The following is a 22861-nucleotide window of genomic DNA, read 5'->3' as shown; positions in this document are numbered from 1 at the left end:
GACATCCTTCCTAACTAAGTTGCCAAAGAGGAAGGAAACTGCTCAGGGACAACACCATGAGGCAATTGTGACTTTAAAACAGTTAGAGTTTAATGGCTGTGGTAGGATTAAACTGAGGATGTAACAACGTTGTAGTTACCCCACAATATTAACCTAAATCATAGTGCAAAGAAGGAAGCCTGTACAGAATAAAAGTATTCCAAAACAAGCATCCTATTTGCAATAAAGCACTAAAGTAAATCTGTAAAAAAAAAAAAAATTCTAAAGCATTGTGTTTGGGGCAAATCCAACACAACAAAAACATCACTGAGTACCACTCATATATTCAAGCATGGTGGTGGCTCCATCAGGTTATGGGCATGCTTGTCATCGGCAAGTACTAAGGAGTTTTTCAGGATAAACAGAAACTGAATAGAACTAAGTGCAGTAAAAAATCCTAGAGGAAAACCTGGTTCAGTCTGATTTCCAACAGACACTGGGAGACAAATTCACCTTTCAGCAGGACAATAACCTAAAACACAAAGCCAAATATACACTGGGGTTGCTTACCAAGACGACAATGAATGTGGCCTATTTACAGTTGACTTAAATTGGCTAGAAAATCTATGCCAAAACTTGAAAATGGCTGTCAAGCAATGATCAACAACCAACTTGACAGAGCTTGAATAATGTTTTTAAATAATTTCCAAATATTGTACAATCCAGTTGTGCAAAGCTCTTAGAGACTTACCCAGAAAGAGTCACAACATAATTGACTCAGGGGGTGTGAATACTTAGAAATATATCATTTTCAATAAATTTGTCAATTTATTGGGACATGTTTTCACTTTGTCATTATGGGGTATTGTGTGTAGATGGATGAGAACAAATCAATTTTGAATTTAGGCTGTAACACAACAAAATGTGGACTAAGTCAAGGGGTATGAATATTTTCTGAAGGCACTGTATATTGTCGCTGTCAGATTAAAACGTTGTCACTCAAAATGCGATTTAAAATGTTAGGGTTTTACAAGAATTTATACTATTGGTTCCCTTTTATGTCTGCAACTGTTTCACGACCCTTTGACCAATGAAATGTATAAAAAAAAATACTCTTACTCGAGTAGTTTCTTAAGAGGGATACTTTTGAGTAAATTAGTACTCTAGCCAGTGGCGGTTCTAGACCATTTCAACTGGGGGGGGCCAAGCTGGGGCCAGTTGTACTGTTAGAGGGGCCAGTTACATTAGACGTTATTGTTGTCATATCGTTTTCTTCACTGCATTGCAGGCATTAGCAGGCAAAAGACCATGTTCATAATCATTAGTGTTCCGCGTTGCCACTGTCTAATAACGGATGTAAAAAAAGAACGATAGCAAAAATGTATGTAAAAATTATTTCATACTCCACATTTAGGGGGGGCCACAAGGGGGTCCAAAATTGTCATCACAGGGGCACTGCCCCACCCCCCACCCCCCCCCAGAACCGCCCCTGACTCTGCCACCCTCTGGTATAGGCAGAGATTGCAATTGGAGGATGCATTATATGCATATTCTATAAATGATATAGAATTCTATTCTATAGAATGATATATTGAATAGGCTACATCTGTCGGTACAAACTTTGATTTAGGAAATTATGACGCTTTATTTAATCATTTTGTTGATGCTCCCTCACGTAAAAAGTAGCACTACACCACTGATGATGACGTCTGGTCTTGGTGGACTACTTGGAGCAGGCAGTCACAATACAAAATGCCTAGGCATGTCTTAATGATAAATGGCCAGTGTGGTGGAGGGAAGGACACCCATGGGTGTACCTACTTTCTTACCTACCTGTTAAGTTCAATGAGGAAATGGTTCACATAATGCAGCTTTAACATAATACACTGATAATAACTTGCATTCCTAAGATAGCATCTGGTGAACATCATGACGGTGCAATTGTGTGAAAGTTGCGCCCTAACCAGTCTGACAGTTGTTCATGATAAACGTCTCATAGAAGGACACCAATGAGGGTAATCCAGTTGTTGACTTGGGCAGGAGCTCACCGGAGCTGAGTACGGCACGTCAAATGTTCTACTGCTTGTGCTCCTGTTACTCTTATAACATAACATATTAGCTGAAAGGTTTTGTGGCGCTCCTGCACCTAAACAGTACTGGCACCCAAAATAAGTATAGGCACCTATTTCAGTCTAAGTCAAGCGCTGGGGCAATCGATCAAATTATGAACGAATAAGATCTAGGACAGGAACAGGACACATCCACATTAAGACAGGTGTGCATTCTCAAACACACGTGTGTGAACATGTTCTCAGACAAACACTTTGTGGTACATTCCATACCGATTCACATCTCCATAGGAACACACATCAAGACGTGTGTGGGCTGAGGCTTCATGCCACCCGATCAGCAGACAGCAGTGCATGTAGCTACATCATCCCACAGTAGATCAAACTGGCCCAGTCTCTCCACACACAGTAGAAAAATCAACATGGCTATGTCTCAAATGGCACACTATTCCCTTTATAGCGCACTACTTTTGACCAGGGTGAATAGGGCAATTTGGGATGCATACTATGTTACCTCAGAGCCATAGATATACAGAGTTCAACACATGACCCTCCACGATGTTGGCAGCACCATGTCGCCCAGTAGAATAACTATAACATGCACACAGTGAATGAGAGAGCACTCACATGCCAGTGTTCTTGATGATGCGTCCTGTGTCCATCTTCTGTCCAATGCCGTGGACCACAAAGACGACGTGTGTGGTCTGGGGGGGCTTGTCCTCCAAGGAGGCCTCCTCCACATAGCCCCGGTGGAGCCGTGTACCACTGCTGGAGGCTACAGAGGGGACAGGGGATGGAGAGGGTGAACAGGCGGTGGAGAGAGGGACAGTGTCAGGAAAATATCAACATACTGGGTGGCTGCACATTGCATTTGTTGGGTAAACAATGTTATGCTCATCAGCGTTTGTTCACTTGTGTTCAACATTAGTAAAGTCTTGATTCATGATTAAGGCTTGATAGACTCAAACCGTGAAATGACATTTCACAGAGGCCACAATGAAATGACCACACAACATGCATACAGTTATGGTGATGAACATCCTAGGCCATCCTGTATCTGAAAGTAGCAATAAGGTGACTGAGTTTACAGGGGCAGTAGGATACTGGAAGCTTCCCGCTGTGTCTGTGGCTCAGGCTGCATGTGTGGCTGGCTTCCTGTGCTAACACTGTTCTACACCAGGGTTCTCAAACTATTTGGGGTCGGGACTCCCTTTTCTGATAGTAAATTCATCAGGGACCCCCTCATAATCAGAACACAACTCGAGTGATATAAAACAAATAGCATACAAGAAGTTTTACTATGACATCGGCAGTGCATGGCTGGACAAACCAAGTCTCGGCCCTGGGAACGAACAATTGAAAAGGCCCACATTTTGTCACGGGGCAGAGATTTTTTGTTGTTGCGGCTTTAAAGCTAATATCCTGCAATTCTACACATTTTGCCACAAGGCAAAGAGAAAACATTGCAGTTTTAAAGCTTAAAATTGTAGTGCGTTTATGAAGAAAATAAATATACATTTTTTTGTCCATTAAAATCACACCAAATTGATCAGAAAGAGTGTAGACATTGTTAATGTTGTAAATGACTATTGTAGCTGGAAACAGCTAATTTTTTTATGTAATATCTACATAGGCGTACAGAGGCCCATTACCAGCAACCATCACTCCTGTGTTCCAATGGCATGTTGTGTTAGCTAATCCAAGTTCATAATTTTAAAAGGCTAATTGATCATTAGAAAACCCTTTTACAATTATGTTAGCATAGCTGAAAAACGTTGTTCTGATTAAAGAAGCAATAAAACTGGCCTTTAGACTAGTTGAGTATCTGGAGCATCAGCATTTGTGGGTTTGATTACAGGCTCAAAATGGCCAGAAACAAATAACTTTCTCCTGAAACTCGTCAGTCTATTCTTGTTCTGAGAAATGAAGGCTATTCCATGCGAGAAATTGCCAAGAAACTGAAGAGCTCGTACAATGCTGTGTACTACTCCCTTCACAGAAAAAAGCAAACTGGCTCTAAACAGAATAGAAAGAGTGGGAGGCCCCGGTGCACAACTGAGCAAGAGGACAAGTACATTAGTGTCTATTTTGAGAAATGTCCTCCTACAACAGGACAATGACCCAAAGCACAGCTCCAAACTATGCAATAACTATTTAGGGAAGAAGCAGTCAGCTGGTATTCTGTCTATAATGGAGTGGCCAGCAGTCACCGGATCTCAACCCTATTGAGCTATTGTGGGAGCAGCTTGACTGTATGGTACGTAAGAAGGGCCCATCAAGCCAATCCAACTTGCGGGAGGTGCTTCACATTTTTTACATTTTAGTCATTTGGCACACGCTCTTATCCAGAGCGACTTACAGTAGTGAATGCATACATTTCATTCATACATTTCTTTTTTTTTCCGAACTGGAAGCATGGGGTGAAATCTCTTCAGATTACTTTGACAACTAGAATGCCAAAGGTCTGCAAGGCTGTAACTGCTGCAAATGGAGGATTCTTTGACAAAAGCAAAATTTGAAGGACACAATGACTTTTTCAATTAATAAACATCATTTATAACCTTGTCAACATCTTGACTATGTTTACGATTAATTTTGCAACTCATTTCATGGAAAACAAGGACATTTCTAAGTGACCCCAAACAGTAGTGTGTGTGTGTGTGTGTGTGTGTGTGTGTGTGTGTGTGTGTGTGTGTGTGTGTGTGTGTGTGTGTGTGTGTATATCTATCTATCTATCTATCTATCTATCTACAGGTCAAAAGTTTTAGAATGCCTACATTTTTCCAGTTTTTATTGAAATTCACACAGTTTAATGTACTTTAAAATTAAAGTATAGAACAAATAAACAATTGGAGACAAAACATAAATAATGGAATTGTTCTGTTTAACAAAATGTAAATCTACTTTTGATTCAAAGTAGCCACCTTTTGCAGACATAACAGCCAAACACACTCATAGCATTCTTTTTACAATGGAAATCAAATATTGTTTAGAAAGTTCTTCCCAACACTGTTGAAGATGTTACCACAAAACGTGTGCCCTTGTAGGTTGCTTTGCTTTCACCCTTCCGCCCAGTGCATCCCAAACCAGCTCGATGGGGTTTAAGTCTGGAGACTGTGCTGGCCATTCCATGATTTGAAGCCTACCGTCTTATTTTCATCTACGGTAGTTCTGACATACCTCCAGGCTATGTTTTGGGGTATTTCTTGCAGTAGGATGAACCCCTGACCAACTTGGCGTACACCAGAGGGTATTGCATGGCGCTGCAAAATTCTGTGGAAGCCGTTTTGGTTCATGGTGCCACTTACTCTGTTCAAGTCGCCGACTCTGGGTCCAGCAAAAGACCATCACGCTTCCTCCTCCATGTTTGACAGTTGGTTTAACACACTGAGGAACCATCCTTTCGCCTACTCAACGGCGTACAAAAACCCTGCGTGATGAACTGAAGATTTCCAATTTTGATTCATCGGTCCATAAGACCTTCCAGTCTTCAGTAGTCCACTGGTGGTGCTTCATGGCCCAGTCAAGCCTCTTTTTCTTATTTTGCCATCTTAGCAATGGCTTTCTTACTGCCACTCGACCTGTCAAACCTGCAGCTTGAAGTCTTCTCTTCACAGTTGTAACTTCGACCAGTGTTAAGCTGTGCTTGAAGCGGTTGTCCTGTGAGCCACCTATCACGCAAGCTGTTGACTCTCAGAAACTTGTCTTCTGATTCTGTTGTGGTTTTGGGTCTGCCAGGTCTCTTCCGGTCAGAGTTTCCTCCAGTTTTCAAGTGCCTTTTGATGGTCTAGGAAATTGTACTCACTGACACCTTGGCTTCTTTGCAATTTATCTAAAGGAAAGACCCACACTTTTAAAGGGTTATAATTATCTGTCTGTCTTCCTTCCTTCCTTTTTTATGATAGCAATATACTACTTCCTGCAGTACAATACTGTCAAAATAATGCTTAAGAGGGTGTAGTAACAGTCTGTTCCAACACTGATTTTATACAGACAGAGGGTTTTGTAAGTAATCAACATAAATTGGGACACCTGCAGGAATTGTTAGCATCAACTTTCAAGGCTTAATTTAATTCATTGCTGCAGAACAGCTGTAAGTTGTTAACCCATTGCTTGTTCCCTGAAAAATTCTTTTTTTTACTCTGAATTGTACATAATTTCAGTTTTTGGTAACTGAAACTTTTTTTTTACCCCTTGCAGTTTACCGCTTACCTTTGTACCATTTCAGGTTATTCACTGGACTTGAATTGCTTAAAGTTCTATAAAAACTGGAACAATGGGGGTGTACTAAAACTTTTGACCGATTGTGTATATAAATAGGGGGAATAGGGAAAGTATTGAGTTGTACCCTGACAGGGTACTGTGGATACCAATATCCGTTAGCCTCCCAGGCCCAAGTTGCCCAGGGTTAAAAACATACATTGTAGAATAATATTTTATTGTATTACACCCTCTAAACATTTTCCACGGATCCCTTGTCCCTTTCATTTTTGATCTGGCCGCGGACCCCTACAGTACCCTCACTTTGAGAACACCTGCTCTACACAATAGGCAAATAGGATTATCTGCTTGCTGGCTGGCCGGCACAGCCTTAAGGAGATTTCCAGCGGTAGTGGGTTTGTGTGTCAGAGGAGATTGAGAACTCATGCCAGATCCACCTCTTCATCTTCACTTGACTTGATATTGGGGTGGGGAAGGGGAGGAAGGGTTCAACAGAAGAGTGGGCAGTCAGTGACCTCTAACCTTTGGAGAAGCCCAGTTTCTGGGTGACAGTGCGGGCGATCTTGGAGGTGGTGGCATCGCTGTAGAGGTAGACCTCGTCCACACTGTGCCAGTCCACGTGGGTCCGACTCAATTTCAAACTGTGGACAGCTGCAGAGGAAGAAGAGGGATGGAGAAGTAGGAAAGGGAGGAAGGGGAAAAAATGGAGGGATGGAAAAATTAGAAAGCAAGGAAGGGGGGAATGAGATGTGAGAGCAAGCAGAAAAATGACAAGAGGAACAATGAACAAATGCAGGGGGAAAGACAGAAAATACACTCATCAAAATTGTGATTACAAATTCCTCATGTTACAACTTAACAAGGAGAAAGTTTGGTGTAGTCTAGTGCTCGATCAAATACAGACTAGGGCATTGATCTGCAGGGGGTCACTAGAGAACCAGAAAAACACATATTGAAGAAGCACAAAGGTTCACAAAGTCTGCATATTTCAACTGTTGCCCGCCCATTGGTTGCTTGGATGTCATTGAATGTGTACAGTAGATTATGTGAAATAATATTGTACCACACAATTCCCAATTAGGTCTCTATGGTAAGCTCAATCACCAATGTGGATGGGCTACACTCAGGTTGTGCAGATCATACAGAGAACTAGATTAGATTTCAGCCTCATAATCTTAGCGGGCAACAGCAACAGGGCAAGTAAGAGTGAAAACATGAACGATAAATGAAAACTGGTTGACTGGGTTGAGCCGGTCACATTGAGGTTTGATTGCCACTTCAGATTCACTGTATGGTACAGTACGTGAAGAGGTGTCCAGGTACTTTGGTATTGGTCCAGACCAAACCCTGGGGTGCATAGAGAGAATCAGGAGGGATTAAAAGGACAGTGTTAAAATGTCCAGGACAAAAGGATTCCTAGAAGAGGTGGACATTAAAGACATCCTCCAGCGATTGTTTTTACTTGTACTGTTGAAAAGTGATATCCCAAGTACAAATACAGTAAAGTACACATACTAAAGGGTTAAACAAATATCAAAAGTTTGGACACCTACTCATTCAAGGGTTTTTCTTTTTACTATTTCCTACATTGTAGAATAATACAATGTAGCTGCAGGTAGCCTAGTGGTTAGAGCGTTGGACTAGTAACCGAAAGGTTGCAAGATCGAATCCCTGAGCTGACAAGGTAAAAATCTGTTGTTCTGCCCCTGAACAAGGCAGTTAACCCACTGTTCCTAGGCCGTCATTGAAAATAAGATGTGTTTTTAAATGACTTGCCTAGTTAAATAAAAGGTCAAACAAATGACATAAAAAATATGAAATAACATACGGAATCAGGTAGTAACCAAAAAAGTGTTAAACAAATCAAAGTAGTCACCCTTTGCCTTGATGACAGCTTTGCACATTCTTGACATTCTCTCAACCAGCTTCATAAGGTAGTCATCTGGAATGCATTTAAAATAAAAGGAGTACCTTGTTAAATGCGTTTGAGCCAATCAGTTGTGCTGTGACAAGGTAGGGGTGGTATACAGAAGATAGCCCTATTTGGTAAAAGACCAAGTCCATATTATGGCAAGAACAGCTCAAATAAGCAAAGAGAAACAACAGTCCATCATTACTTTAAGACATGAAGGTCAGTCAATCTGGAACATTTCAAGAACTTTGAAAGTGCAGTCCCAAAAACCATCAAGTGCTATGATTAAACTGGCTCTCAGGAGGACCGCCACAGGAAAGGAAGACCCAGAGTTACCTCTGCTGCAAAGGATAAGTTCATTAGAGTTAACTGCACCTCAGATTTCAGCCCAAATAAATGTGTCTGCTACTTGAACTCTGAAGTATCTCAACATCAACTGTTCAGAGGAGACTGCGTGACTCAAGCCTTCATGGTCGAATTACTGCAAAGATACTACTCCTAAAGGACACCAATAAGAAGAAGAGACTTGCTTGGGGCAAGAAACACAAGCAATGGACATTAGACCGGTGGAAATTTGTCCTTTGGTCTGATGAGTCCAAATTTTAGATTTTTGGTTCCAACCGCCGTGTCTTTGTGAAACGCAGAGAAGGTGAATGGATGATCTCCACATGTGTGGTTCCCACCGTGAAGCAAGGAGGTGGTGTGATGGTGCTTTGCTGGTGACACTGTCAGTGATTTATTTCGAATTTAAAAGCACACTTAACCAGCATGGCTACCACAGCATTCTGCAGCAATACGACATCCCATCTGGTTTGCGCTTAGTGGGACTATCATTTGTTTTTCAACAGGACAATGACCCAACACACCTACAGGCTGTGTAAGGGCTATTTGACCAAGAAGGAGAGTGAAGGAATGTTGCATCAGATGACCTGGCCTCCACAATCACCCGACCTCAACCCAACTGAGATGGTTTGGGATGAGTTGGACCGCAGAGTGAAGGAAAAGCAGCTAACAAGTGCTCAGCATATGCAGGAACTCCTTCAAGACTGTTGGAAAACATTACAGGTGAAGCTGGTTGAGAGAATGCCAAAAGTTTGCAAAGCTGTCATCAAGGCAAAGGGTGGCTACTTTGAAGAATCTCAAATATAAAATATGTTTTGATTTGTTTAACACTTCTTTGGTTACTACACGATTCCGTATGTGTTATTTCATAGTTTTGATGTCTTCACTATATTTTTACTATGTGCTACATTGTAGAATAAAAGAAAAACCCTTGAATGAGTAGGTGTGTCCAAACCTTTGACGGGAACTGTATGTTTTGGGCAAAATAGTATTTGTAATTTTTGTGCTTTGTACTTGCACAGGACTAATCATGTGTGAGAGTGAGACTTGGCATGGCGGGGGGGCCTTGGCATGAGCATCACACCGGTATCACACTGTCCAGAGCGCTCGCTTCCTCAGATCGTGTCCAGATTACTGCTGGTGCATTAGCTTGTTAATGCTCTGAAAACACTCAGCAGGTGTTCAGAAAACTCTTAACTAATGCAGTACAATCTACAGAGTAGGGGACATCAAAGCATCAAATCACCTTCTTCCCTTCCTTCCCCCTCTTTCTCTCCTCCTTTCCACCTCCTAATTGGAGGCATCTGAGAAGTGTTGTAGAACCACCAGCGGGGAATAGAACAGTGTCTTTGTGAGAGTCACGTGGAGGGGTAAAGCAGGACGTCCCTGTTCTAATCTCATCAGCGCGGTGAGGATTGAGGAGCAGTCATAGATGCTCCAGTTGATCAGTCTCCATTCAGGGACCCTCAGAGTCCTGATGATCCAAAACGGCTTAATGGAATGACAAGCAGGAGCTCAGGACTTAACCCATGAAGAAGAAGCTGTGATAGATGGCGGACCGCGTGGAATTGGTTTCATTTAGGAGAGGTAACCCATTGGGGCTTAAGAGAGGGATGTGTAGAAGGGATGGGACTGAATCCCAACCAAACAGCTTTAGACAAAGTAAAAAGAAAACTCACACCAGTCGATGGTCATAAGAATCTATTGCATTCGAAGACCTGAGGGTAAAGATTTGTCAGTATTGCAGAACTTTTCACCGGGTTAGAGTAGCATGTTTTCATTTATCATTGGAAATCACTTGGGATAACAAGCATGCTTCACAACAAGTATCACACCAAGGTTGGGCTCAATTCCACTTCAATTCAGCCAAATCAGGAGGTGAATTTATATGGAATTGACAAGCAGCACTATACCACACTACTGTACATCATCTTACTACAGTACTCTACAGAAGCGGCGGCAGGCAGCAGGGATAGAATGATCTGTTCTAATGATCGGAGAAGTACAGTAGGGAAAGAACCTCACCACTTAGCTTACACCTACTCTGAGTCCACTGTAAAACGGGATGTCTTGAGGAGGCAGCAGGTACTCAGTCTTACCCATTAGCCAGCCATAGGAATAAATAAATCATGGCTGACTGGGTGGGGAATGGGGAACGTGCTCATGTTGCCAAATGAGAAGGGAAATGAGATGGACAAGCTTCTCAGAGACAGCATCCTGTTTTACAGGGGAGCCCAGGGCAGAGCAGACAAGCCAGTGAGGGGAAGAGGGGGAGGCCTGGATCAAAGCACACCAGAGGATCTAACAGTCAGCCACACAGAGGTTAAGAGGTTTACATGGGAGGCTTTCCAACTATGCCCCGGAGAGCAAGAGAGGATGAGGGAAGAGGGAGAAAAAGTTGTAGATAGATTTAGAGACCGTGTGAGAGACCAAGAGCTAGAACTAGAGTGAGAGAGGTAAGACAGAGAGAGAGAGAGAGAAACAGAGCGAGAGAGAGCCTCTTGTAGCTTTGTTCCTGAGATAGGGAATTATGCCACTAAACCAAGGCAAAGCTCCTTTCCTCAAATGAATTACTGTTATGTTTATACAGTGTTATTGTTAGGATGCTAGCTCAGAGCAGTATTGTCTCTTTTAATTGGCATGGGAGAATTAGTGTGACAATTACAGGCAACACCTAACTAGGGTCTGCCAAACATCTTAGATATGTTCCTAGCCTCTGAAGGGTTCCACACCATGTAGAGAGCCACAGAGGGAGTACTACTCTCAATGCTAGGACACTAGGGTCACATTCATTAACCCCAAAATGGTAGAGAACGTTTCGTGCCTGCTGAATGCAACCCAGTACTGAATTAGATTGGCCCTAGGGCAGGGGTCAGCAACAGTTGGCGAAAACTGATCTTTTTTTGGCCCCCCCAAAGCTCTTTATAAAAAGGGGGGATTTTAGTTTTTGGTCTAAAGACAAATCGCCATAAAGTCAGCTAAAAATGTGTTTAATTAAGGAAATCTGTTCCCAAGTACTCCTACGAATAAAAAGAGACATGATGTCTCAATGTAATCAAGGTATGAAATAGTTATTTTTTGGACTTAGTTGTGGTGTGCAGTGTACAAAATTATTATAATTATTTTGTGGCCTGCCGACCACACCCCCCCCCCGACAAAAATTGTCACTGAATCTAGTTGCTAACCCCTGCCCTACGGTGCTGCAGATAGTGTATAGACTCCTATCGCCAGCAATAAAGGAGCAGTTATTCCATCCATTGAGGCAATGCTGGAGCTTATAGTGCAGCTTGCAGAGCACAGTGTGCTATGTGGGCCTGAATGGTGCCTCTGTTGCCTCTAAACGAGAGCTTTGTTCATTCTCTTCAGAGCTGTGGTGGTGATACGGGACGTTCATTAAGATGTGATCAAGCCGCTGGAGGGAAGGGGAGGCGGAGAAGGGGAGGCTTTTTGGAGAACCAGCTTATTGAGCTCAGATCCTTCGTTTTCCTATTTGGATTTAGAGAGCCTGGAAAGATGTTACTAGCTAACTGACTCTCCACTTACTTAGCTCTACCACCACTAACAGACAGACCGGAGCAAGACTTGCAGGTATCATCCAAAAGTCCAGAAAGCAGCAGCAGTAATAGTGACATACTCTGGGACACAGGAAGGGAGGCATTCTAATGACTAGGCCCAGTTTAAACTAAAGGAGTGAGTCGTCGTCTAATCTAGATCCAGTTCTACTAGAGCGGGTTGACGTTGTCTAACTGGACTTAGTTCTAGGGAGAGCTCAAAGGGGTGAGCGAAGATCTAGTTCAATCAAGACCTAAGATCTAGAGGAAAGAGGGAGTATAGCAGATATAATGTAGGAGATAAAAAAAGGCTGGCGTTACAGTACCTGAGCAGCGCTTGCGCTTGAGACATTTAGTTGTAGCACTCGGTTGATATCCACTCCATTTGAAAAGAAAGGGGAGGTAGAAAGGGGGCAGGTGGGAGAGAACTAACAACCAAGAGAGAGTGAGTGAAGGACATGACTTTGGTGTTTTGTCACAAAGGGCTACCCACTGCCATCACTGTTAGACTGGAGGGCATTTGTCAAGCAGCGCTGGTATCAGGTAGCCACCCTGGGTGGGTATATAGTACAGCTGTTGGTTAGAAGCTGTTGACTAGTATTCACATCAGAAAATGTCACCGAAATGTGCATTAGTAAAAGTTCAAAAGTGATTAAAAAAATAATTTGGAAAAGTTTGAAGCATATAGCCTAACCAGTAATACATTTTGTTAAATTTCATTAGCTTCAATCAACTGACAAGCAAAGTTCTTCATTCAAATAAAACCTGTCCCTATGTCTATATGAACATGGCTCTTCATTTTGGTGGCTTAATTAACATGTCAATATGTGCTGTTGCACACAATCTTGAGCTGATAGGGACCATTGAAACTCATTTGCAGCGCTGTTTGACATATGCCCAAGATGACTGAGGTAGCACCTGAACCTTATTCTTGTTTTACTGCCTTTAGGGTACTCAGTGTGGACTATATCATGTGCTGGTAATGAACAGATAGTTTTGTATAAAATCATTTTCAAACATGACAATGACGACTGTTTACCTCTGACCAAATGGTTGGTCAATGGAGGCTACATGACAGTGATATACGACATAACATATTCAGAGTGATAAGAGGAATACATGGTGGTATAGTACATTCAGCCAGATAGCTGTCATTCATCTTGTCAAACAGGTTGAGTACAAATTGCAAAACAACATTCCAACATCAAATTTAAAAGTATGTTCCTGAAAAAATGTTGGCGGGCTATCAAAGTAAAAGCCAGACTTAACAGCGTAATATTTTAAGAGGATTTCACAACGATCCAAAAGTGAGTGGGCTGCCTACAGAGAGGTTTCTTAGAAGTAGCCTGCCTTACAGCTTTTTTCCCCCTTGCTCATGTTTTCAGTCTAAAAAAACAAAAGAGCTAAATTATTTTAGTGGGTTAGAAAAACTTCAGGGAAGGATAGCCATTCCTGAGAACAGAGGCGAGAACCATTTCTGAGAACAGAGAGGAGGAAGTTGCCCTCCAAGATATTTCCTAAAGTCCAAGCAACTGCTCACTCCTTCCCACACACTGGCCATACAGTAATTCTTGCTCTCTCTCTCACAGCTATCAAGCAACCAGGGTTTCATTTAGAGAAATGTCCTTCCATTAGACCATTGTGTCAGACTTGATGTCATCACATAGCCTATGGCTGCAGTCAGACTGTGCAGTGACAAGGACATTGGGAATCCGTCTGAGCCCTGACCTAAAAGGAACAGTTACCACTGTCACACTGACCCAGATAACATGACCGATAACATGACCTAGGCCTTGCCCTGTGGCAGAGCTCTGTTTGTGGACCTTACTGTTGGAGGGGAGGAATGGCCTTAGCTGATTGAAGTGGGTTTATGTTTAACGTGTGTTAGTGAACATGAGGGTGTTCATATTAAACCAGAAGAACCCTGAGCTGGGAGCTCAGCTGGCCATAAAGGTATTATGCTGTGCTGTGACTGCTTCCATATTTCACATTTACTCACAGCTATAAATAGGCTGTGATCGGTCCATCAAGAATACCCAGGCGCAAGCAAGTTGTCAACGGGGAGTTGTATCTGGATAATAATAAGACTTTAGGATGACGTTGGTGTATTGGAATGTAAATAGTATCATAATCAGTCAAGCAGAATTACTATGGGTGTGGATATGGTATTGAGATGTCTCCTATCCTTTCAGGCATTTGATTACCAAATGAATGTGGATCTCCATTCCGGATAGGGCTATAATTGTACCATTTGAGTGGGGGTTAGGACCAAGAGATCAGACTTGCAAATGACAGCAGTGCTTTCCTCAGCTGGGCTGGGATTGGGCGAAACCTGCTGATTGTACAAGTGTTGTCAGGACAGGCTGGGAGAGGGGAAGACATAGATGGAAAGAGGGAGACCAAGAGAGACGGGGGGGAGAGAGAGAGAGAATGACAAATAAAGAGAGACAGTTAGGGAGAAAGAGAGAAAGATTGTTATATAGAAAGAGAGAAACGCCACCCTCTGAGGGTCTGGGACCACATCACAACAGTGGCTGGAAACAAATAGGTTCATCCTGCTTAACAACTTACTGTCTGGGGATGTCCTTAATGAAGTATATTACAGTATCATTTAAATTACTACTAATGCAGCATTAATATATCTGACTTGTTTTCTGAACTGAAGTTGGCTTGTGTGGCCGTGATTAAAGGCTAATCTTGGGCTTAGGGTTTCATTGCGGTACATTTCTGGATGTTGACAATTGGAGACAAAACGGCAGTGTTATGGAGTAGATTACATTTTGACATGGCCTGCGCTGAACTTGTTTTGGCCTACATCTTGAATCAAAAGGTCCATTGGTATGGATTTCTCTGTTTAAGAGAGAGCACCATAAACCTCTCAAATGGAATGACATTTCAAATGTCATATTGGTTAAGAGCTTGTCTACTCCGCTGGGAGCTTTGGATTTAATTGGCCAGGGAAAAGACCAGCACAACAGAATGCTACAGTATCTGGTCAATCACATCACATCCATGCTATTCTCCATCAAGTGTATCCAGCCACCCACACACCCACATAGCAACATACAGCCTGAGGTATTCAGCCTTCAAATAAACATAAAAATGCATTACACTACTAAACTGTGTCTAAAACTCTTAAGATTAAGAAAAAAAAAAAAAAAAGTATTTTGAATGATAGGCCTTCTAGCTATTGAAAGCTTAGCGAATACATATGCTAAATGTAAAATGTCAGTGTGCCATGACGATTGTCCTGGGTTGTAGACTAGAGCTGTGACTAGTGATGGAGGGAAAACAATCTATACAGTTACATAGAGATATTACTTTTGACAATATATCGTATCGCTTTGACAATATCGCAATATAATTTATTTTGCTAGTTGGCTGTACCTGCAGCCTATTCACTAACTGCAGTATTTTTCCTTCATAGCTTGTTGTCCATCTTTTTAAATAGGGTGACAATTTGTTTTCAGCACTTTTATTTCAATGATGGATCAAACCTCGTTTCCTCATGTCTCTCTCTTGTCCCTCTACAGCAGACATATGGTGAGCAACATGTTTGGAACATTGAATCACAAAATCGAATCACAATACATATAGAATTGTGAGAATCGCAATACATATCGTATCTGTACCTAAGTATCCTAATAATATCGTATTGAGGTCCCTGGCAGTTCCCAGCCCTAGCTGTGACATGACATTATGTGATGTTCTGGCCTGTGTGTGTTGTTGACATATGACCCTGTGTGCCTGGGGGGCTTTGCTTGCCGTGACGCTCCAGGAGACTGACGGACTGAAGTACACCCCACCGTCATGAGCTCTGGCCCAGCCTCTAGCCAGCCCACATGCAAATCTCTCTACTGATTCAAACGCCTTCAAAACACATCCGTATGATAGATTCTCACATCAGTACACAGTCCCTTCACATACCCACATCTCTCTGTTGCCATCACCCACCACTCCAACAGACACACAGTACACACATATCCACCAGGGATTCTTCCATAAACATTCTCTCTAAGTGATACACAGCCAGTGCATGTTTAAACAGGTCTGACAAACAAAAGGTGTAATGTGTCCACAGTCAAAAAGACGTCACATAAAGCTTACTCGGGCCTCCTAAAACCTGAGGGGAGCCATCAGGGGGCCTCTTGTTATTAACACCCTGCTCCTTAGATGATGTAATCACAGTGAGAGGGTCATGGAGCCCCAATGGGACTTTTCAGTCACACTGCATGGAGCAACTCTGTGGATATGTGTGCGAGCGACTGAGCATACAGGCCTGGCCTACAGTATCAAAAATGTTTTTGCCAAATGACGGTTTCTGTACAACAAACACTCTCATAGTGATACTTTGTACTTTCTTCCTCTGAGAGGAACTTCCAAGCCAGACTGGCAAGTAAGACAGACTCTCTGTATTCTGTACAAAAAAGAAACCACCTCATCGCACCTTTTAACTTTCGTCCAGGCAGGCTAACATGTTTCGGAAGTTATGCCTTGATCAGAGCATCCGATTTGGTAAGCTAATGTACAATAGACTCACTGTCATTTTCAAGACTTCATTGACTTTTGCAGAATGTGTTAACAGATAACTTTGAAGTGAATCCTTGAATGAATTCATAAAGAAATGTGGTGAAGCGTTAGAACAGAACAGTTTTGTATTCTCTCAAAGAGTTGACTCAAAATGGAAATTATGGGATGTGGCAGTGCTTTCAAAGGGGGATTTGGAAAGGGCTGGGTTGTGGGTGCCTACGTGAAAGTGACAACCGTTGCCGTAATCCTGATCCCATTTCAAACACACTGATTATGACTTGTGTCCTCGGTGTGTGTTTATATTTGTGTACGTTTGAGAAAGAGGGATAGATAGAGAGTGAGAGAAAGAGGGAGGAGGAGGGGTAGTAAAACAAGGGAAATTCGGACAAGTGGCGACATTTGGCTTTAGGTTTACAAGTCGGGTTAGAATTACAGTTAGTGTTAGGTTTAAGGGAAAATAGGATTTTGAATGGGAATCAATTGTTTGGTCCCCACATGGATTAGTAGAGAGCGAGTCTCCTCTGTCTTTCCACCAGTTCTTGTCGGTGATTAAATTTGAGTGGCGTAGCTAGTACCGTGCAGGCGCTTGAGAGAACATTGCATTGGCAATAAGGCAACCTCCAGTAGCCAGCCAGTCTACTCATGACTATATATACAGTCCCATATTGCTCCTGAAGGGCGAGACTGTCCTTGTATGAATGAACAGACTGTACTGTTGGATGCATTCAGAACACAGGTCTGAAATAGAGGCTAGATCAGGGACCCATTCAAGGACTAAACTTATGTTGATCAACACTGAGTCAGAGCAAGTCATGATCATTTACAATGGGAGGTTAATCACTGTGCAAACACTGTGTTATGGTCCAATTCAGAGTGCCACACACTGAGGAGATGGCGTTGGCCTTGGTTGGTAGGAAAGCAACACCTGTTCTCAGTTCGAGATAGAAGTTGTCTTCAAGCTTAGCATTGGTTTGTCCGATGATTTCTCACACAGATACAGCACACACACCAACACTGGTGGCATTTTCTCTTACACACACACACACACACACACACACACACACACACACACACACAGGTGACATTTTCCTTCTCCCTTGCTTTCCCTCTCTCTCACACACACACACACAATCTCTCCTGGTGACACACTGATTTAACACCTCTGGTATCGAAAGTCATTCACACACTCACATTCATCACAGAAGAAGCAGCCATTTCACAGGGCTGAAGACTGTGCATTCAGGAGGGAATCGCTGACTGAAAGATTCCATTTGTCATTTGTTTTCTGAGTGCTCCAACAAGCTATTCCTGAAACGAACTGCTGTCTGAGCCTTGCATGAGAAATACACTTTTACCTATAACACACTCTGGGCTAACACGATATAATCAACATCCTCATAAAGACAATCTGGTATGTTTCCCCTTTCTGGTCTACAGGGAGATCCTGATAGCTAATACGTTATGGTTTATGAGTCCCAACAACACTTTTCAGTTCTGATAAGGTGGGCAAAGGTGGGTGTTATTTTTAATGGAGTCCATAACTAACCCAGACACCATCTACAGAGAACCCCATTTGACAGCTGCTACCACACTGCATTATCTGTAAGTTCTCTATAGATAAGTACCTTTCTGGAATTATAGTCAGGTTAGTAGTGATTGCCCTGGCAGAACTTTGCAGATGAAGATTGTGAGAGAGCATGGCTACAGCACTGGTATCCAACCCTGGTCCTGGAGAACAAGCTGATTCAGCTAATCAATAAATCATCAAGACGTGGTTAGTGAAATCAAGCGTTTCAGTTCTGCTCTGGACCAAAAGCTTGCCCAGACTGTAGCTCTCCAGGAACAGGGTTGGAGACAACCAGTATTCCGTCTTTAGAATAATGCATTATATACTTGATATAAGCCTAACCTTGATAAATATTTATTTAGGCCTAAACCATATCTCCCACAAGCCCTGGTGTTCTCTCACCATCTTTGCTGTCGACTGTCTTGGCCACCACAGAGTCAGAGTCGAAGCTGTCCTGCATTTGCTGCCCAAGGAAACGGGTCAAGTGCTCCACCTCGATGAGGTCACTCTCATCCTCCTCCAATGGGAGCCAGGTACCGTCAATGAACCACTGGCCCCTCATGACAGGAATGCTCTCCTGCTCTGAGGGTGGGAGAAAGAATGGAGCAGGGGGAAGTTAGAGAGATTTACAAAGCATTCCATTTTTTCCCCCACTTTTCTTTTCAATGTTCCCCTTGATTGTTTGCTAGACGGGGAACAAAATGCTAGACAATAGACAAAAATTGGTAACGTAGCATGAGCCAGCAGGTAACAACTATGCGCGTGTGTGGTGCTGACACCAAATGCAAATACATCTAGGTAGTTGCTTTGTGAAGGCTGCAATAACAGGTAGGCCTAATTAGGCACCCCATAAAGCTAGGCATTGGCAATCTCAGTGGAGTGTGGAGGGAGGCGAAGTTGATTACAGAACTGATTAGTTTAGAATTAGTAGTCGTTGGTGAGAGCATGACCACAACACTTCATTCTGTAATGTGTGTTTTTCTATCTATTGGCACAGAGATTGGGTGTGACTGTTCCTACAAACAGGTAGTAACCAACACACACCATCTATAGTATAGAGCAGCAACGACAGAAAAAAGCTCTTACGGAAATTTACAGTAGCCTACATTTGTATTCAGCTTTCATTTATCATTGGATGTGGTACAGAGGGTACAGATGTAGGATAATGAAAATACCAATGGACCCTTAGAAATGTCTTACTCAACAAAACAGACTCTAGTGAGAAGATATAGGCCTAATGCATGTCAAACAGTGATATTACAGGCCCAAACAGTCAGAGTCTCAAACTGACTACAACATCTAGCTGGAAGATCCTAGTAAACCAACTGTCACTTTGTGTCGCCTCAGGCGAACTCAGCGAGATATTTCATTTTCCCTAAAGGGATGCATGGCTATCTCGCAGGCTTGCTCAAGTAATCCAGAGCTCTATAGCAACTAGCTATACCACCATGGCTGACTTTCTTGTAAATCTCCATGAATTAGTTGGCACAGTCCAGATGCATTCATTGGAGGCAGTGCCCGGGACGGTGGCTAGACTAATAATAGGCCACTTTTGTGGGTTTGTGATAGGTAGCACAAATAAACTTTGGGTTCATTAGGTTGCTTAAAGGCAATGTTTCTGACCCTATTCCAGATTGTGACTACACAGTACCAGTCAAAAGTTGACACACCTACTCATTCAAGGGTTTTTCTTTATTTTTACTATTTTCTACATTGTAGAATAATAGTGAAGACATCAACACTATGAAATAACACATATGGAATCATGTAGTAACTAAAAAAAAGTGTTAAACAAATCCAAATATATTTGTTATTTTAGATTCTTCAAAGTAGCTACCCTTTGCCTTGATGACAATGCATTTCATTTAACAGGTGTGCCTTGTTTAAAGTTAATTTGTGGAATTTCTTTCCTTCTTAATGCGTTTGAGCCAATCGGTTGTGTTGTGACAAGGTAGGGGTGGTCTAAATTTGCGATAATCCGTTCACCTACTCTGCGTCTCACAAAGACACAGCAGTTGGAACCAAAAATATCAAATTTGGACCACCCCTACCATGTCACAACACAACCGATTGGCTCAAACGCATTAAGAAGGAAAGAAATTCCACAAATTAACTTTTAACAAGGCGCGCTTGTTAATTGAAACGCATTCCTGGTGACTACCTCATGAAGCTGGCTGAGAGAATGCCAAGTGTGCAAAGCTGACAAGGCAAAGGGTGGATACTTTGAATAATCGCAAATATAAATAGATTTTGATTTGTTTAACACTTTGTTGGTTACTTTGTGATTCCATGTGTTATTGCATAATTTTGATGTCTTCACTATTATTCTACAATGTAGAAAATAGTAAATATAAAGAAAAACCCTGGAATGAGTAGGTGTCAGACTTTTGAATGGAACTGTATATATTGTTTTTACTTTAGTGTGCTTACTGTATTTGTACTTGGGATATCACTTTTGACAGGTACTGTATGTGGCCTATATTTGTACATTAAAGCATATTGTAGACAGACATAACATAGTATGCATGAATGAGATGGTGACACCATGCCATCTCTGATCTCATGAGTGTATACAAGGTAATCTCTGTAGTGACCTGGTAGTGATTTGTCCATGCAGTCTGCAGCCTCTCATTGGAGAGATACGCAGCAGGAATTAAGACCAGAGATTATGGGCACCACTCAACATCTGGCAATGATGCGTTTGCTTGCCAGTGGCAGATGAATAGCACTTAGCAACATGGGTTGATGTCGACTAAAATACTTTAACCCTCTTCCACACATTGGTTTGCAAGCAAAAAATACATATACAGGAATGCTGGGTATATAAGGAGGAAAGAGAATGCTTCCTATTGATACTTACGATTCCAATACACAGGATAGCATTCTCTGTCTTTGACATCCACCTCATACAGCCCACCCCTGACACATACAGCCTCTACGTTGATGTTTATTGAATCAAGGTCTCTTCCGTCTGAGGAGTCCGTTCTCTCCATCGAACCCCTGTCCCTATTCACCCTAGTTCTCGGCTCCGGCACTGGTCCATCTCGCTCGACTCCGTTCGACCCCCCAGTTGTCGCTTCCACCCCGCTTGCATTATCTTCCTCGTACGCTTCATCCATTCCCAAAGAACCCTGGCGCTTGGTCGTTCCAGGGTTCAGTTCGCAGAATCTACGGAACATGACCTCAATTTTCAAAGAGTCGTGTCCAATGAAAGGCTTCCACGTTTTTTTGTCCTCTTTGTAAAACCACCGCACTTCTTCGGGTCCCAATTCTGTGACAACCTCATTATACCGGTTCCTTGAACTACTGCTCCGAGTCCTCTTTCTGCTTTCCAACACCGGGGTGGCGTTCCGGTCATTTTCACTGAAGTCCAAAGGACCGGTGTCTAGGTAGGCTGCGGGAGGACTCCGGTTGTTGTGACAGCCGGGGTAAGCCTCCTCTAGGCCCAGTATCATACAGTCCGGAGGAACCCGGTGGCGGCCTCGCAGCAGCGGCATGTGCCTGTCCAGACCTGGCTGAACCGAGTGCATCCCCGCCAGCATTGTTTCGCCAATAGGCTCTTCATAACAGCATACAAATACATCTTTTTCCAAGTCCCAGTCTCTGTTGTTGTTGCCGACAGATGAGACCCTATTCTCAGGGCTCTGTGGAGAGCTGCTTAGCAAAGACGTTTTATTTGTAAAACTGCTCGACATAACTATTGAGCAAGCTATCTTGTCATTAGCTCGGTAGCTAACCGGCCGACCCGGCCTAGCTATGTTTTGCTATGAAGCAACTACTGGCAATCTGTCATGTGTTTGACGAGATAAAACTAGCTATTTTACTAATTGACAAGAAATAAAACGAGCCCTAGCCAGCTTCCATCCGAGAAACCTGCTATTCTCTCTTCGGCACAACCACCTGACCTACACCAAATCTTTTATAACTAAACCCTACACCTTCTGCAGCGGTAAACAGCCCCTTTCCTGCTGGAACCGGTCACAGAATCCGCTTGGTCCAGTATGATATTGTTCTGTAACAAGTTGATACCTCTTTCTTTCCTGCGAGTAGAATTGCAGATTATTTCATGTCTAAACAACTCGCCGGTTTGCATGGAGCCACAAGCGCGTGCGTCAACTAACTCTCTCTCCCCGTGACAGCTGACGCACGTATCACAAGATTCCTACGCCCAGATGTGAACGCGCACGTAGAATGTACGCGAACATTCTTCTTCTTCGATATCATGGCGGTCCGCAAACAAACGTTTAAAGTTCATGCAGGCACCTACTGTGCTGGAATGTACGATCACTCATGATCTGCCCAAAACTGTACTGCCATGGAAATAGAATTCCAAACCAAATAAATTCCCAACTTCTACTACACCCTCCCCAACCCCATTAAACTTTATATAATCCACCCCTAGGATGGTTCAGCATGTCAACAACCATTTCAAGAGTATTTGTGTTTATTATGGATCCCCATTAGCCACTGTCAAGGCAACAGCTATTCTTCCTGGGTCCAGCAAAAATTAAGGCAGTAATATACACTACCGTTCAAAAGTTCAGGGTCACTTAGAAATGTCCTTGTTTTTGAAAGAAAAGCACATTTTCTGTCCATTAAAATAACATCAAATCGATCAGAAATACAGTGTAGACATTGTTAATGTTGTAAATGACTATTGTAGCTGGAAACAGCACATTTTTTATGAAAT

The 22861-nt window shown here is 42.6% G+C and overlaps 1 protein-coding gene across 2 annotated transcripts in view; it reads right to left on the bottom strand.

The window, feature by feature from the left end:
* ddhd1a (DDHD domain containing 1a) overlaps positions 1-22304 on the bottom strand; it is a 40137-nt gene extending 17833 nt beyond the window's left edge. Inside the window, exons 1-5 of one of the 2 annotated variants that reach the window (XM_014193950.2) lie at positions 21032-22304; positions 18574-18753; positions 12401-12502; positions 6792-6920; positions 2676-2823 (exon numbers count right to left, since the gene is read on the bottom strand). In XM_014193950.2, coding sequence (XP_014049425.2) covers positions 2676-2823; positions 6792-6920; positions 12401-12502; positions 18574-18753; positions 21032-21866 — 1394 coding nt within the window. In that variant the 5' untranslated portion in view covers positions 21867-22304. The remainder of the gene's footprint in view (positions 1-2675; positions 2824-6791; positions 6921-12400; positions 12503-18573; positions 18754-21031) is intronic. The other variant, XM_014193958.2, reaches the window with a different exon arrangement.
* Between the last annotated feature and the right edge of the window lie 557 nt (positions 22305-22861).

The sequence above is a fragment of the Salmo salar genome, chromosome ssa01 (genome assembly GCF_905237065.1).
Source record: "Salmo salar chromosome ssa01, Ssal_v3.1, whole genome shotgun sequence".
NCBI lineage: Eukaryota > Metazoa > Chordata > Actinopteri > Salmoniformes > Salmonidae > Salmo > Salmo salar.
This window is presented reverse-complemented; position numbering and strand designations above follow the sequence as displayed.